The sequence below is a fragment of the Oncorhynchus masou genome, chromosome 13, assembly GCF_036934945.1.
Source record: "Oncorhynchus masou masou isolate Uvic2021 chromosome 13, UVic_Omas_1.1, whole genome shotgun sequence".
NCBI lineage: Eukaryota > Metazoa > Chordata > Actinopteri > Salmoniformes > Salmonidae > Oncorhynchus > Oncorhynchus masou.
Window position 1 is genome coordinate 71,374,820 of NC_088224.1, and position 15,549 is coordinate 71,390,368.

The 15,549-nt window shown below is 43.6% G+C and overlaps 1 protein-coding gene across 1 annotated transcript; it reads right to left on the reverse strand.

Annotated features, from left to right (window-relative positions):
• Positions 1-776: 776 nt before the first annotated feature.
• LOC135552992 (beta-secretase 2-like) lies at positions 777-10,380 on the reverse strand. Its single transcript, XM_064984996.1, has 9 exons — positions 9,837-10,380; positions 5,464-5,552; positions 4,994-5,207; positions 4,277-4,408; positions 3,600-3,734; positions 3,115-3,216; positions 2,690-2,839; positions 2,381-2,549; positions 777-2,264 (listed from the first exon to the last, which is right to left on the reverse strand). Exons 1-9 carry the CDS (start codon positions 10,125-10,127, stop codon positions 2,020-2,022), a joined length of 1,527 nt encoding a protein of 508 aa, XP_064841068.1. The 5' UTR covers positions 10,128-10,380; the 3' UTR covers positions 777-2,019.
• Between the last annotated feature and the right edge of the window lie 5,169 nt (positions 10,381-15,549).

Here is a 15,549-nt window from a genome sequence, read left to right on the forward strand (position 1 = left end):
AACACATATGGAATAATATAGCAACCAAAAGTGTTAAACAAATCAAAATATATTTGAGATTCTTCAAAGTAGCCACCCTTTGCCTTTATAGCTTTGCACGGTCTTAGCATTCTCTCAATCGGACTGTAATCAATTATTAGGTTTCTAATGCAACGTTTATATGAGTAGTTTTCGTGTTGCTCAGAATTATTTTCATCAAATGTCTGATATATAATCTATTTGATTCTAGTATAGGTTCATTGTATCATAGGATAATAAATAGCTGATGTTAGATAAAGATATTTGGCAGTTGTACGAGAGACAAATTGAGAGCCTACTCCCTCGAGTCAATCTGAGGTATTTAAATATGGATGGTTCCACACGAGTGGCCAGTTGGACCACCACTCATACAGACCTGACACCTGTTTGTTCAGTGTAGTGTTGAATGAATGGACTCACCTCAACAGGAGGACTTGCAAGTAAGTGTTTTTATTTATATTTTCTTACCTATAGAATGTGCCTATGCAGTTTTGAATGTTTTCTGTGTCTTATTTCCTACACCGTGGATATTAAGAATAACTGAATTGTTTTGTTTCATTGACTTCCAAGAATTGTAAAAAGTATGTCATATAATTGTCTATAATAAGGTTTCCTTAAAACAAAATGACCACTAATCCAGTAAGTTCCTCACTGTCTTCGGCATACTGTACTGTCTCCCCTATGCTTGAAGAGTGGTCCTGGTAGTTGCTCTTGAATGCAAGATTACAGAGAAGCAGAACCTGCACCATGGTGCTCTCTACTTGTGTAACTCTTTATTCATAATATTCAAGTGAATGGTGAATTGTTTTTATCCAGGTTGGAATACAGGCCGGGCGTTTTATCACGCTGGAATGAGAGCCTTTAATCTGATCAATTTAATTATATACAATCACAATTTTGGCACTGATACATTTAAACAATCGTGAACAGTTTAAATTAAAACTGCACCTGATTTTGTATGAAACACCTTTGCAAAAGAATATTTAACTTTTTGAAAATACAGTACAATACGTTTTTTTGGCCAATACATCTCCCCTATTGAAATCATGAGTTACGTAAAATGTAGAAAATATTATTTAACATAGAAATACTCCAATATAAATGTGGCCTTACAAATCAGGTTTCTGTACGTCTACTAATGGTGAGGTTGTGAAATATTATACAATCATTCATTTTGACTTAAATATCAAATACACAATGTCATTACAAAATCCTATTAACACGGATTGCTTCATTCTCACTCATACAGATGGAGTGATATTCATAATTTTACACTTTTTTGATCACTTTTTACAGTTAAACAGAATGTCGCAAACCCATGCTAGTTCCCATATGAGATGGCTGTGACTTGATAGCATTGTAAACGACAAGGGATGTATATCAACCTATGTGTATCATCTTCTATTGTCTGACCTCCTCGTTGTACTTTGAATAAAAACATTAAGTCAACTCCAACTCTTAATAAAACAGCTTGACAAAGGACATTTCCTACAAAACTTTCATCACACAGCAAAGAAGAAAATTGTAATGAAAGAATGGTAATGATACCTATGGGGAACATTCAACAAACTTGAGTCATTTACAATATGCTATTTTGAGTTGAGGCTTCTGAGAAGTAAAAAGAAACATTGCTGTTAAAGAGTTCTTAGGACCTTTTCTCAGGTGAGAGAAGTGCACTTCAATACCATGTTGTAGGCAGTGGGGAATCAGCAGGAAATATGTGCAAGGAGAGACTGGGCTGGCATAGATAGCATTCCTTTCTGCTACCCAACCAGTCTAATAATGTGTCTAAATTAAATCAGAGGTTGCTATGAGACTGGAGTGCAAAAAACTGGTAACATCTAAACTAAGAAAAGCATTCTCTGGTCAAACTGCAGTCTCCATGATGTGTCCAGAGAACAGTCCTATTGGTCACTGCAGCCCCAACCCCTCCCCTCTCCCTGCCTCAGTAGAATTGGAACTCCCAGTGGCCGTCGTCATCCTACCCGAGGCCCGCCTCAGTCATTTGATGCGGTGGCGGACCAGCGAGGACTCATCAGTGATCTCGCCGGACCGGTCTCGGTGACGACAGGGCAGGACGAGGAGGAGGAGCAGGATGAGGAGCACCACGACACAGACGGCCACCAGGGCGTAGGAGATGACCCAGAGAAGGGGTTCCTTCAGCAGCCCTCCAGCAGCACAGTCAGATGCCACGTCTGCAGATGAGAAGGGCCCAGAGATCTCTGACACGGCTATCCCACCGTTCACTGGAGAGAGGAACCATGGTTATAATAGCTAATGTACTGTGGAATGTAAGAAGGGTATACAAAGAGCACTTGACCAGGTGCATCTAAGACCCAATAATAATGTCTCCAGCACTCACCTGCACATCTGCTGACAGCGAAGCCTACTCTCTTCTCTGCCCGGTCGAAGACGACGTAGAAGCCCTCCATGACGGTTGCTCCTATCACCAGGCCGTTGGCTGACGACGAGATGCCGAAGCGGAAGCAGTCCAGCGTACCGTCCACATCTGTGATTGGCTGGATATACAGCTGTAGGGAGCAGCCACACTAATGTCAATAAAAGAGCTGTCGGCAAACAGATCTAAAGCTCAGAACAAGATGGCTGATGTTGGTTAGAGTAAGCAAACAACAAACACACAGAGGCAACATGGGGACGTTTGTTGTGTCACCTGAGGGAGGATGGAGATTTTGAAGGACTGGCTGGTGTTGGTGCCTCTCAGGTAGATGGACAGTTTGGGGAAGAACCTCCACGGTGTCTCCCCCTTCAACCAGCAGGCCAGTTTAGTGCCACCCCAGAACCCTGAGGTGAAGTCCTGGATCTGGACCATAGAAAGACAGCGATGGATTAAGACTCCAATAAAATTACTCTGAGTTGTAAAAAAATGTGAACTTTACATAGATAACCACTCATTTTCTCTCAGATCCCTAGACCAGAACAAAGTTGCCATATAGGGGTGGACAAATATAAGCCATGGTATAGAAAGGAAATAAGTTGCAGTGTCCTCAGTCTACACAGTTACTGAAGTGTCCTCAGACAACCAGGTTATCCTAGAAGTTCTTTGTCATTTGATCATGAGCACAGCGGCTGACATACCAGAGATGTTCTTGAGATGGCCTCAACCACAGCACTGAAAACATTCACAGGCAGCCGCAGAAGAGTGGTTCCACTGTCCACTATGGCTTTATCCTTGTTGTACTGAGAGAAGGAGAAGGAGAGAGAATGAAAGAGAGAGAGGAAGAAGTATAAAGAAAGTTGCATATTTCATTTCAGAAGACCTTGATCAAACAAAAAGCTGAAATGTCCACCTTGGTTCCTGGAAGGCTTCAGAAACAGGTTTACCTCATTCTTGTGTCTCAGCTCAGGCATGCTTTATTAACTGTTGCTTTATATCCTCTTTCCAGACTTGCACTACAGGCTCATCCAGAAAGAATGCTCACTAGAAACAGCCTTAGTCTTATGGCCACAGTTAGGCTTTGTTCCTCAAACCTGACGTGTTGTGCAGATTTGAAATACTTTGCAAACCATTTAGACCAGGAAAGGGCAATTCAGAAAACAACAGTGGACAGTTTGTCTCATACCTCTTTGCATTCCAGGTTTAGATTCTGATCCCCAACCTCCAGCTTCAATACTTCCACCTGATAGTACCACTCTTCCTTTATTGGGGTGTACCACATGGACCCCAAATACAATGTTGGTTCAACCCCTCCCATGACCTGAAACAAAACAGGGTTTTCATTCACTTTACAAATTATACAATGATAGCCTGAATACTGTAATAAAAATACAATGGCATGCCGTAGCAATGTTTGGCATGGCATTGCAGACACTGATTACACCCCACTATCTCTCCCATCTGCTGCGCTCACTCACGTGGTCGGCTCAACCGCGACTGCTCTTAAAACACCAACAGACCTGCACTCGGCAAGGGGCTATCTTAGCTTAATTAGCCACTCGCTAACTAGATTGGGTGTCCAATGGAGAAACGCATTGAGAGGCGCAGAGACTTGCTAGCGATCATGCTTCTAAGAAGCACCATGCCGCTCAGTCTAATCCACCCTTGAAAGGTTTATCTGGTCTGTGCGTCGGGAGATATATTATGCCAAGCAATTGCCTAGCGTGTGTGAGACGAACAGCCTCAATAATCATCTTCTTTGACAGTACAACAACCAGCCTTTGTAAGGAAGTCCCCCCCACCCCACCCCACCATTCACTCCTCCCATTCATAACCTTTAGCTTTCTCCTCCTGACTACTCACAAGACTTCCCCCCGTGGGGTCGGCAGTGGTGCTGGCTGACAACCCAGCTCCGCACATCTGTAGGGAGAACACATCTGGGATGCCTGTCTGTCGTACCACGGAGTTAAAGAAAGGCTCCACCGAGGAGTCAGGCTGGGAAACAGGAGACATAAACACAAAACACTCTGGTCATTAACTTAGTGTAAAATAGTGTAACGTATTGGCTGTCCTATTGGTCAATAGTGAAGCTGTAAGCACAGAGATTGACAGGAGAAAGTCTTATCAGTTAGCACCCTGACTAAACAGGATCCCCCCCTCTCTATACACCATGTGAAGTCAAGGGCCAGATATATGCATGTGATGCATGACAAACATTCTGAAAATCACCTGAACCTGAACAAAGCTGAGATCCACAGTACAGAGTGGTCACTGTATGTCAATGATTTAAAATAGTTGACCTCAAAATCTGCATAAGGCATACATTGTGTAAGCTCAGAATAGCCTAACCAACATTACGCCCCATGGTTCTGTGTGATGATGAGATCACAGTTCCATTCTGAACAGTATCATGTGTGTGAACCTTCTCCGGTTCAGTTAATTTGATCTTTGATAACATTCAGCAGCTCTTCACGCCTCACCACGCTTATGGACACCACTGTGCCAAATCAAACAGACATGGCGATATCCTTCATATCCAGAGTCTCAGAGGGCATGAGGACCCCCCCCCTCCCCAATTACCCGAGCCAGCAGGGGGTAGGCCAGACCCAGGATGCCCTGCCAGTTGACCCCCGGGAGGAAGAATCCGTCGGAGGAAAAGATGGTGGCGATGTTGATGGTGAGGGTGCCAGCGATGCTGGGTATGAGGACGCGGTCGGTGCCCAGCTCGCCCTCCCAGTTGCCCTGGGTGTACTTGACGGCCACGCCCCTGCCAGTGGACTTGTACGTACTGGAGCTGAACACAGGGACAGTCGGGGAGATTAAGCAGCACTCTTAGACAAAGGAAATCTTATCAAATGAATGCCTGAGACAATTATAAACAAACATAAAACATGATCAGATTGTAGTATAAATTATGAGATTGATGTGAAACACTGATTATTTAGTTAAGGCATTTTCTAATATTATGAGGCCACCAAATGTAATGCATAGCCTTCTCATTGACCCAATAGAAAGAGTTTCCACAAAACAAATATGCGAGCCTGACTCACAGTGCTGTGTTGAAGAAGTGTGTGATAAAGGGATGTGCTGCTGCAGCCACTGCAAAGTTACTGCTTCCTGTATCAACCAGGATATTCAGCTGGAAAAACAAGAGTAGTGATTACTTTATCAGTCATTCAACCATCTGTGTTACTCCTCCGCACCCCTCTTAAGACACCATAAACACTGATTTGAGCAGGGCAGGTTATTTACTATGTTTCTGACGTCTGAAGATTTGAAAAAAAAGCTCTCTGGTCTGGTATCTTTTGAAAAAACATGCCCACGTTACTCCCGCCCATTGCTCCATAGTCTAAAACTCTCTCCATCCTGGTATTTGTCAGCGGTGTGCAAGCAGGAGCGGAACATGAGCTAGCAAAGCAGCAGTTGAGAGCTTGTTGTCTCAGGCATAAATTCAACTAGGGGAACTAATGAGATAAACAACTTCTGTCACATCGGTGACGCGCAGAAGGGTCATTACTGAACATTCCTCATCATTAAAGAGGCTGTGCTCTCCACAGCTCCGCTCGCAACAAAGGAGTTTATTTACCATTTAAATGTGTTAGGCTGCTTAACTAGCCTTTAAAGCACTTTGGATTGATGGAGGAGAGGCAACATAAAGGGAACACACAGGAAAGCGGTCTGCTGGTGTGACATTACACTTCCTGTGTCTTCCCGAAAGCAGCCTGAGGAAAATGTGATTTTCGGGATATTTGTTTCCATCCAACTAAAGCATGGGCTTTGTCAAAGCTAAGAATAAGAAGTAACTCATTCAGAAATTTTACAGTGAAGACCTTACTTGACACCCAGACAAAACAAATGTAGCATTCTGCTCTCAATAAATAGGCTGCTAGAGTATTCTGCATTCTTGTTGTCGACCCGACATTTAGGTTAGTATTGTGGGGTAAAGCCAATTTTGTTGATCCATCTTCAGTTCTCTCCCATCACAGCCATTACAAACTCTAACAGTTTTAAAGTCACCATTGGCCTCACTGTGAAATCCCTGAGCGGTTTCCTTCCTCTCCGGCAACTGATTTAGGAAGGATGCCTGTATCTTTGTAGTGACTGGCTGTATTGATACACCATCAAAAGTGTAATTAATAACTTCACCATGCTCAAAGGGATATTTAATGTCAGGTTTTAAAAAAACAATCTACCAATATGTGCTCTTCTTTGCAAGGCTTTGGAAAACTCCCTTATCTTTGTGTCTGAAATTCACTGCTCGACTGAGGGACCTCAAAATTATCTGTATGTGTGGGGTACAGAGATGAGGTAGTAATTCAAAAATCATGTTAAACACTATTATTGCACACAGAGTCCATGCAACTTAAGCACATTTTTACTCCTGAACTTATTTAGGCTTGCCATAACAAGAAGGGGTTGAATGCTTATTGACTCAAGACATTTAAGCTTTTCATTTTCAATTAATTAGTCAACATTTCTAAAAACGTTATTCCACTTTGACATTATGGGGTATTGTGTGGAGGCCAGTGATACAAAACCTCAATTTAATCTATTTTATATTCAGGTTGTAACAACAAAATGTGTAAAAAGTCAAGGGATGTGAATACTTTCTGAAGGCACTGTACTTCCTCAAAGCTCTGTTGTGTCCCTATCAGTTGGACTGGCCGAAGTCCCACCACTATGGCTCTGCCTTCTGAAACCCTACTGCCACCACACAGATGGCAGCACACCACTCACGCTGGGCCCAAACCAGAAAGACCATCCTGACGCAGCCTGTTGGGGAAAACTAGGGGCATTTCCTTGTACCTCCTACCCTCTCAATCCTCTTCCGTACTCCCCTAGCATGGCTGGGCGGAACCACCAGGCAAATCCCTTCTCTTCCCCATCCCTGTGCCAGCATGGCGGCTTGGTCGCCTGTGGTTGAGCCTTGCCTGGCTAATTAGCAGAGGCTCTGTGGCGGGGATGTGCATCTGCTACCTGTTTGTACCAATTAGCAGATGTGAGGCACTCCAGCCGACACCTCGGCCTAGCTGCGACAGGGCTAACAGATGTGGCAATTAGTGGTTCATCTGAATAACGCCTTGTTTAACACCAGGCCTTTAATTATATCATAGATAGAACTGTATGAGGATTGGTGTTATTGTGCCCCCCTCCCCTTGTTCTCTCTTCCCCTCCCCTCCCTACCTCTTCTCTCCCCTCCCTACCTCTTCTCTCCCCTCCCCTCCCTAACACTTCTCTCCCCTCCCCTCCCTAACACTTCTCTCCCCTCCCCTCCCTAACACTTCTCTCCCCTCCCCTCCCTAACACTTCTCTCCCCTCCCCTCCCTACCTCTTCTCTCCCCTCCCTACCTACCTCTTCTCTCCCCTCCCTACCTACCTCTTCTCTCCCCTCCCTACCTCTTCTCTCCCCTCCCTACCTCTTCTCTCCCCTCCCTACCGCTTCTCTCCCCTCCCTACCGCTTCTCTCCCCTCCCTACCGCTTCTCTCCCCTCCCTACCTCTTCTCTCCCCTCCCTACCTCTTCTCTCCCCTCCCCTCCCTACCTCTTCTCTCCCCTCCCCTCCCTACCTCTTCTCTCCCCTCCCCTCCCTACCTCTTCTCTCCCCTCCCTACCTCTTCTCTCCCCTCCCCTCCCTACCTCTTCTCTCCCCTCCCCTCCCTACCTCTTCTCTCCCCTCCCCTCCCTACCTCTTCTCTCCCTCCCCTCCCCTCCCCTCCCTACCTCTTCTCTCCCCTCCCCTCCCTACCTCTTCTCTCCCCTCCCTACCTCTTCTCTCCCCTCCCTACCTCTTCTCTCCCATCCCTACCTCTCATCTGATTATAGTCAGAAGTGTTACTTAGCCAGGTTCATTTTAGTGAGGTCAGATTCCTTCAGTGTGATTATTCCACTAATAAGCACAAGGAAATGATAAGGCAGAAATATGCTTGATAGGATTGTGGGAACCAGAGTCTGGCTGTGCCATAGCCATGGTATCTTGCTAACACCCAACTCTTGGTCCAACAATAAAAAGTGTTCCAGCTAAGAACACACTGGCTTTATCAATAACATACTAACATATTGTAAACATTCCAAAGACTGAGAAGTGTGGGTACCTAAAACTGCATGCAATTAGGGCCAAATGGCAAAACCAGGCATAAATGAGGACAGGGGGAAATAGATGGTGATGGAGAGGGAGATATGTATATAAAACATAGAACAAAATAACAGAAACTGTGGGCCACATTCCTCCAGATCCATTGGTAGAGTTTGAGCAGATTTCAGCTTTCTCCCTGAGCCTTTGTGCCTCATAATCCTGGTCAGCTGCCTGGCCAGTGGAGCCCAAGCAGAGGCTCGGGTCTAGCAGCATCATGTGAGCTCATGTGCGTGGGGGCTTACATGGCAGAACTAGGCCCTGGGCTCAGAGCTGGCTGCAGTCTCACTCTCGCCGTCACCCCCTCCTGCCCGCCCGCCTGTGCCCCAGGGGCTAACAGCCTCCCCACACCCTCTCTCCAGATCACATGCTGGCTAGAAAAACTATTTGCAGACAGACAGGCTTGGTCATAAGTTAGCCTACTAAATATCAAGGCCTAAATGTGAACATGTATTGTATTATGTAGTTGAATTTGTAGGCTCTATTACAGTGTATTAACAACACATATATACACACTGAGAATACCAAACATTAGGAACACCTTCCAGTGCTTGACTGGAGCTCACAGAAGCAGAGTACTGGCGCCTCAAATTTTCTACTGCTTGAGCTCCTATTCCTCTTATAGAATATTAGCTCAAAAGTATTGTGGAGGTCCTGCACCTAAATATAAACAATACCAGCACCCAAAATGAGTACTGGAACCTAGTTCAGTCCAAGTCAAGCACCTTCCTAATATTGAGTTGCATCCATAACACCTCCACAAGGTGTTAAAAGCATTCCACAGGGATGCTGGCCTATGTTGACTCCAATGCTTCCTACAGTTGTATCATGTTGGCTGGATATCCTTTGGGTGGTGGACTATTCTTGATACACACGGGAAACTGTTGAGCATGAAAAACCCAGCAGCGTTGCAGTTCTTGACACAAAAAGTGTGCATGGCACCTACTACCATACCCCGTTCAAAAGCACTTAAATATTTTGTCTTGCCCATTCAACCTCTGAATGGCACACATACACAATCCATGCTTGAATTGTCTCAAGGCTTAAAAATTCTTCTTTAACTTATCTCCCCTTCATCTACACTGATGGAAGTGGATTTTAAAAAAGTGATATCAATAAGGCATCATAGCTTTCACCTGTTCAATCTGTCATGAAAAAAGCAGCTGTTTTGCATACACACACACACATATATAAAAATAAATGTCTACTTCATTTGATTACATTTGGACTAAAGAGGTCAAGAAATGTATTCCACATTGAAAACTTTAAAACAATAGGTCATATTTTTTTAACCTTTTGACCAGGGGTACCCAGTGTCATCTCCATGTAGTAACCTCTGCCAGAATCGCCTTGTAAGTTATTGACCATGTCCAAAAAGTTCACTATTCCAGCTGGATCAGATGCCAGGGACAGTCCATTTCCTGAGGCTTGTATTAGTTTCAGAGGAGTTAAATCCAAATCCAAAGAAGAGTTAAACTTACCTGTAAATATTTTAAGTGGAATGGTATAGAGAGATTTTGCCATTCCAAAACAGAGCATGATAAATAATGCTCTCATGGGGATCGAACCGTTATGGTAAGCCATGGCAAATATTATTCAGGGAAAGTCAAACCTCGGAAAATGTCCAGCTCCTTGTTCAAAGTTTGCTCCTTAGTTTTCAGCTTGGCCATCATTAGACCTCTAGTGAGGTAATCATGTTGAACGTGATGTTCAGACGACGACGCGAAAGAAACATAAGAAACAGCCTCGGCTTTCACATTCAGACGCTTTCGGAAGTTTACTACTCTCTCCAAAAGTTGTTTGCCTTATTCATTATTTTGGATGGATGACTTCCTGAATTCCATATCACGGATGTGACGAAGTGCCACCACTTTTATTTTTTTGGTCAGGGAAGATTTGCTTGGAGGGCGCCTATGGGCGCACCATAGAGATAGTTAGAGGACTTATATCCATGTCGTTTTAGCGCATGTGACAGCATGGGCAGCGCCAATGAGGCTACAACCCATAGCAATCCCCACCCAGTTGACTACTCGGACTACTTTAACATGGTGGAAGTCCTCAATGGCGCTGCCCATGATAAAATGTACTTTTGGACACGAGAGGCCTCTATCATTGTCAACGTGATTTCCCTGTGTTTTGTATATACTTCCACACTATGAATTTGGAATAATACTGTAAAATTGTGAACATGATAATAATGCTGTTTTAGTGTAAGAGCTGTTTGAAAAGACCTGCTGAAACTTCTGCCTGTTTTGGTGGGATGGAGTGATATCACCATACAGTAAATGAGTTAATAGACCAATAAACAAAGAAAATTCCCAAACTCTGCCAATAACAGCTATTATTCAGTTTCCCCCTCCCTACTCAGATCACTCCCACACTAACTTCACATAGTAGGCATAAAATAATTGCCTAAAACTAGATCCCCTACATACTGGTCTTGAGGAGAAGAAGAAAAACTGTCCAGGGGAGGGTCTCTTCTGCACTGTTCAACCAATCTAGTCAATGTGGAGGAGAAGTTAAGATAGTGTCACCTTGTTATTAATGTCCAAAAGTGGAAGTCAGATTACAGGCTCTCTTTCCATTAACCCCTGAAAACTGGAACATCCGGCTGCTGGGAAACTCCCAGAAAGTTGTCCCAAAATTCTTCCTTGAGAAATTGCAATTTGCTAAGAAACTATTTGTTTGTTTGTTATTTTTTACCAAATCAAATTGTATTGGTCATACACATGGTTAGCAGATGTTAATGCAAGTGTAGCGAAATGTTTGTGCTTCTAGTTCCAACAGTGCAGTAATATCTAACAAGTAATCTAACAATTCCCAACCACTACCTAATACACACATCTAACAAGTAATCTAACAATTCCCCAACAACTACCTAATACACACAAGTCTAAAGGGGTGAATGAGAATATGTACCTGTAAGTATATGGATGAGCGATGGCCAAGCGGCATAGGCAAGGTTCAGTAGATGGTATAAAATACAGTATTCACGTGATATGAGTAATGTAAGATATGTAGACATTGTTTAAAGTGACTAGTGATCCATTTATTAAAGTGCCCAGTGACTGGGTCTCAATACAGTATGTACATGAGATATGAGTAATGTAAGATAGGTAGACATTATTAAAGTGACTAGTGACTGGGTCTCAATACAGTATGTACATGAGATATGAGTAATGTAAGATAGGTAGACATTATTAAAGTGACTAGTGACTGGGTCTCAATACAGTATGTACATGAGATATGAGTAATGTAAGATAGGTAGACATTATTAAAGTCGCATTATTTAGAGTGGCATTGTTTAAAGTGACTAGTGATCCATTTTCTAAATTGTCCAGTGATTGGGTCTCAATGTAGACAGCAGCCTCTCTGAGTTAGTGATTGCTGTTTAGCAGTCTGATGGCCTTGAGATAGAAGCTGTCTCTCACTCTCTCATTCCCAGCTTTGATGCACCTGTACTGACCTTGCCTTCTGAATGACAGCCGTGTGAACAGGCAGTGGCTCAGGTGGTTGTTGTCCTTGATGATCTTTTTGGCCTTCCTGTGACATCGGGTGCTGTAGGTGTCATGGAGGGCAGGTAGTTTGTCCCCGGTGATGCATTGTGCAGACCTCACTACCCTCTGGAGAGCCTTATGGTTGTGGGCGGAGCAGTTGCCGTACCAGGGTGTGATACAGCCCGACAGGATGCTCTCGATTGTGCATCTGTAAGAGTTTGTCAGGGTTTGGGTGACAAGCCAACATTTCTTCAGCCTTGTGAGGTTAAAGAGGCGCTGTTGATCCTTCTTCACCAGACTGTCCACACATTTCAGCTTGTCTGTGATGTGTACGCCCAGGAACTTGCAACTTTACACCTTCTCCACTGCTATCCCTTCGATGTGGATAAGGGGGTGCTCCCTCTGCTGTTTCAAGAAGTCCACGATCATCTCCTTTGTTTTGTTGACGTTGAGTGAGAGGTTGTTTTCCTGACACCACACCAGTGCCCTCACCTCCTCCCCGTAGGCTGTCTCGTCTTTGTTGGTGATCAAGCCCACTACTGTTGTGTCGTCTGCAAACTTGATGATTGAGTTGGAGGCGTGCATGGCCACACAGTCGTGGGTGAACAGGGAGTACAGGAGAGGGCTGAGCCCACACCCTTGTGGGACCCCAGTATTGAGGGCCAGTGAAGTGGAGATGTTATTTCCTACCTTCACCACCTGGGGGTGGCCCGTCAGAAAGTCCAGGACCCAGTTGCACAGGGAGGAGTTGAGACCCAGGGCCTCCAGCTTGATGATGAGCTTGGAGAGTATTATGGTGTTGAATGCTGAGCTGTAGTCAATGAACAGCATTCTTACATACAGTGGCTTGCGAAAATATTCACCCCCTTGGCATTTTTCCTATTTTGTTACCTTATAATCTGGAATTTTGGGGGGGTTGTATATCATTTTGATTTACACAACATGCCTACCACTTTGAAGATGCAAAAGTTTTTTTTTTTATTGTGGAATGAACAATAAATAAGATTTTAAAAACTTGAGCATGCATAACTATTCACCCCCCAAAGTCAATACTTTTTCAATACAGAATCACCTTTTGCAGCAATTACAGCTGCAAGTCTCTTGGGGTATGTCTCTTTAAGTTTGGCACATCTAGCCACTGGGATTTTTGCCCATTCTTCAAGGCAAAACTGCTCCAGCTCCTTCAAGTTGGATGGGTTCCACTGGTATACAGCAATCTTTAAATCATACCACAGATTCTCGATTGGATTGAGGTCTGGGCTTTGACGAGGCCATTCCAAGACATTTAAATGTTTCTCCTTAAACCACTCGAGTGTTGCTTTAGTAGTATGCTTAGGGTCATTTTTTAATTAATTTATTATATAACTAGGCAAGTCAGTTAAGAAAACATTCTTATTTACAATGACAGCCTAGGAACAGTGGGTTCACTGCCTTGTTCAGGGGCAGAACAACAGATCTTTACCTTGTCAGCTCGGGGATTCAATCTAGCAACATTTCGGTTCTTTTTCCTGGCCACTCTTCTGTAAAGCCCAGCTCTGTGGAGTGTACGGCTTAAAGTGGTCCTATGGACAGAAAGTCCAATCTCCGCTGTGGAGCCTTGCAGCTTCTTTTGGGGTTATAATTGGTCTCTGTGTTGCCTCTCTGATTAATTCACTCCTTGCCGGTTTTGGTGGGAGGCCCTCTCTTGGCAGGTTTGTTGTTTTTAATAATGGATTTAATGGTGCTCCGTGGGATGTTCAAAGTTTTGAATATCTTTTTATAACACAACCCTGATCTGTACTTCTCCACAACTGTCTCCCTGACCTGTTTGGAGAGTTCCTTGGTCTTCATGGTGCCACTTGCTTTGTGGTACCCCTTTGCTTAGTGGTGTTGCAGACTCTGGGGTCTTTCAGAACAGGTGTATATATACTGACATCATGTGACCGATCATGGGACACTTAGATTGCACACAGGTGGACTTTATTTAACTAATCATGTGACTTCTGAAGGTAATTAGTTGCACCAGATCTTATTTAAGGGGCTTCATAGCAAAGGGGGTGAATATACATGCACGCACCACTTTTCCGCTTACATTTTTTAAAAGTTTCACTTCACCAATTTGTACTATTTTGTGTATGTCCAATACATGAAATCCAAATAAAAATCAATTTATATTACAGGTTGTAATGCAACAAAATAGGAAAAACGCCAAGGGGGATGAATACATTTGCAAGGCACTGTAGGTATTCTTTTTGTCCAGATGGGATAGGGCAGCGTGCAATGTGATGGCGATTGCTTCATCTGTGGACCTGTTGAGGCATTATGCAAGCCGAAGTGGGTCTAGGGTGGCCGGTAAGGTGGCGGTGATATGATCCTTGACTAGCCTCTCAAAGCACTTCATGATGATAGAAATGAGTGCTTCTTGGGTACAGGAGAAACGGTAGCCATCTTGAAGCATATGGGGACAACAGACTGGGATAGGGAGCGATTAAATATGTCAGTAAACACACCAGCCAGCTGGTCTGCTCATGCTCTGAGGACTCAGCTAGGATGCTGTCTGGGCCAGCAGCCTTGTGAGGGTTAACATTTTTAAATGTTTTACAGTACCATTTTAATTAAAAACAATCACAGTGAGGTACTTAATTGTTACCCGGAAATGATTTGATATTGAGATAAATTGGCAGCATTGGACCTTTAAAAGTGATTTGTGTGCTGTATGGCTAGTCTTTAGCTAGAGGAAATATATATATATATATATATATATATATATATATATATATATATATATATATATATATATATATATATATATATATATTTTAATTTAGGACTTTTTTGTAAGATACAAAATAAATAGGCATACATGGGCTTATATTGTAAATGGAAGAATAACATGGCAATTATTTTGTATTCTTCAATGGTGAAACAGAATGACCCACACAATGACCCATGTGCACAGAGAGGTGTTATTGTCCTATTTGCATCGTGTTCTGATTTGACCCTTGCCCTCCTCGTCCTACCTCAGGCAACAACTGCTGATCCATATGATTGCATAAAAATGACCCAACTACCTGCTCCAGTGTCATTAAGTGTCATTAAGGTGGATTCCCTTTAGGCCCTGTCTCACTCACTTGACCAATATGGTGTGGATGACCAGCAAACTGCAAACTGTCCAGTTTGTCTCTGTCATCACAAGTGGAGGGAGAGAGACCCTATTGGTCAGAAGGATCAATATGACACACCACATCACCACACTTTATTCTCTAAAAGCAGCACAGAGACAGGCACAGTCTCTCTCCACAACCCCAATGAGTTCCACTTGGGCTAAGACAGTTCCAGTGTCACATGTCCTCAGTGAAGTTCCACAGCCTACAGCGGAGCTGATAGAGTTTTAATCGCCAGGGAAAAGCATTTACCAAGCTGCTCCATAGCAACACAGCTGCATGCACTGTAGGGCTTCACATGACACAATGAAATGGTACCTACTATGGATATCACCATTTATATAACACCTGATGTTCCTGTATTTA

Excerpts from the sequence above, each read along its gene's own strand:
- LOC135552992 (XM_064984996.1), bottom strand. The coding sequence starts at position 10,127 with ATGGCTTACCATAACGGTTCGATCCCCATGAGAGCATTATTTATCATG. Across the intron at positions 5,553-9,836 it reads TGGGTACCCCTGGTCAAAAG|CTGAATATCCTGGTTGATAC; the intron begins GTTAAAAAAATA and ends TTGTTTTTCCAG. Across the intron at positions 2,550-2,689 it reads AAATCTCCATCCTCCCTCAG|CTGTATATCCAGCCAATCAC; the intron begins GTGACACAACAA and ends TGCTCCCTACAG.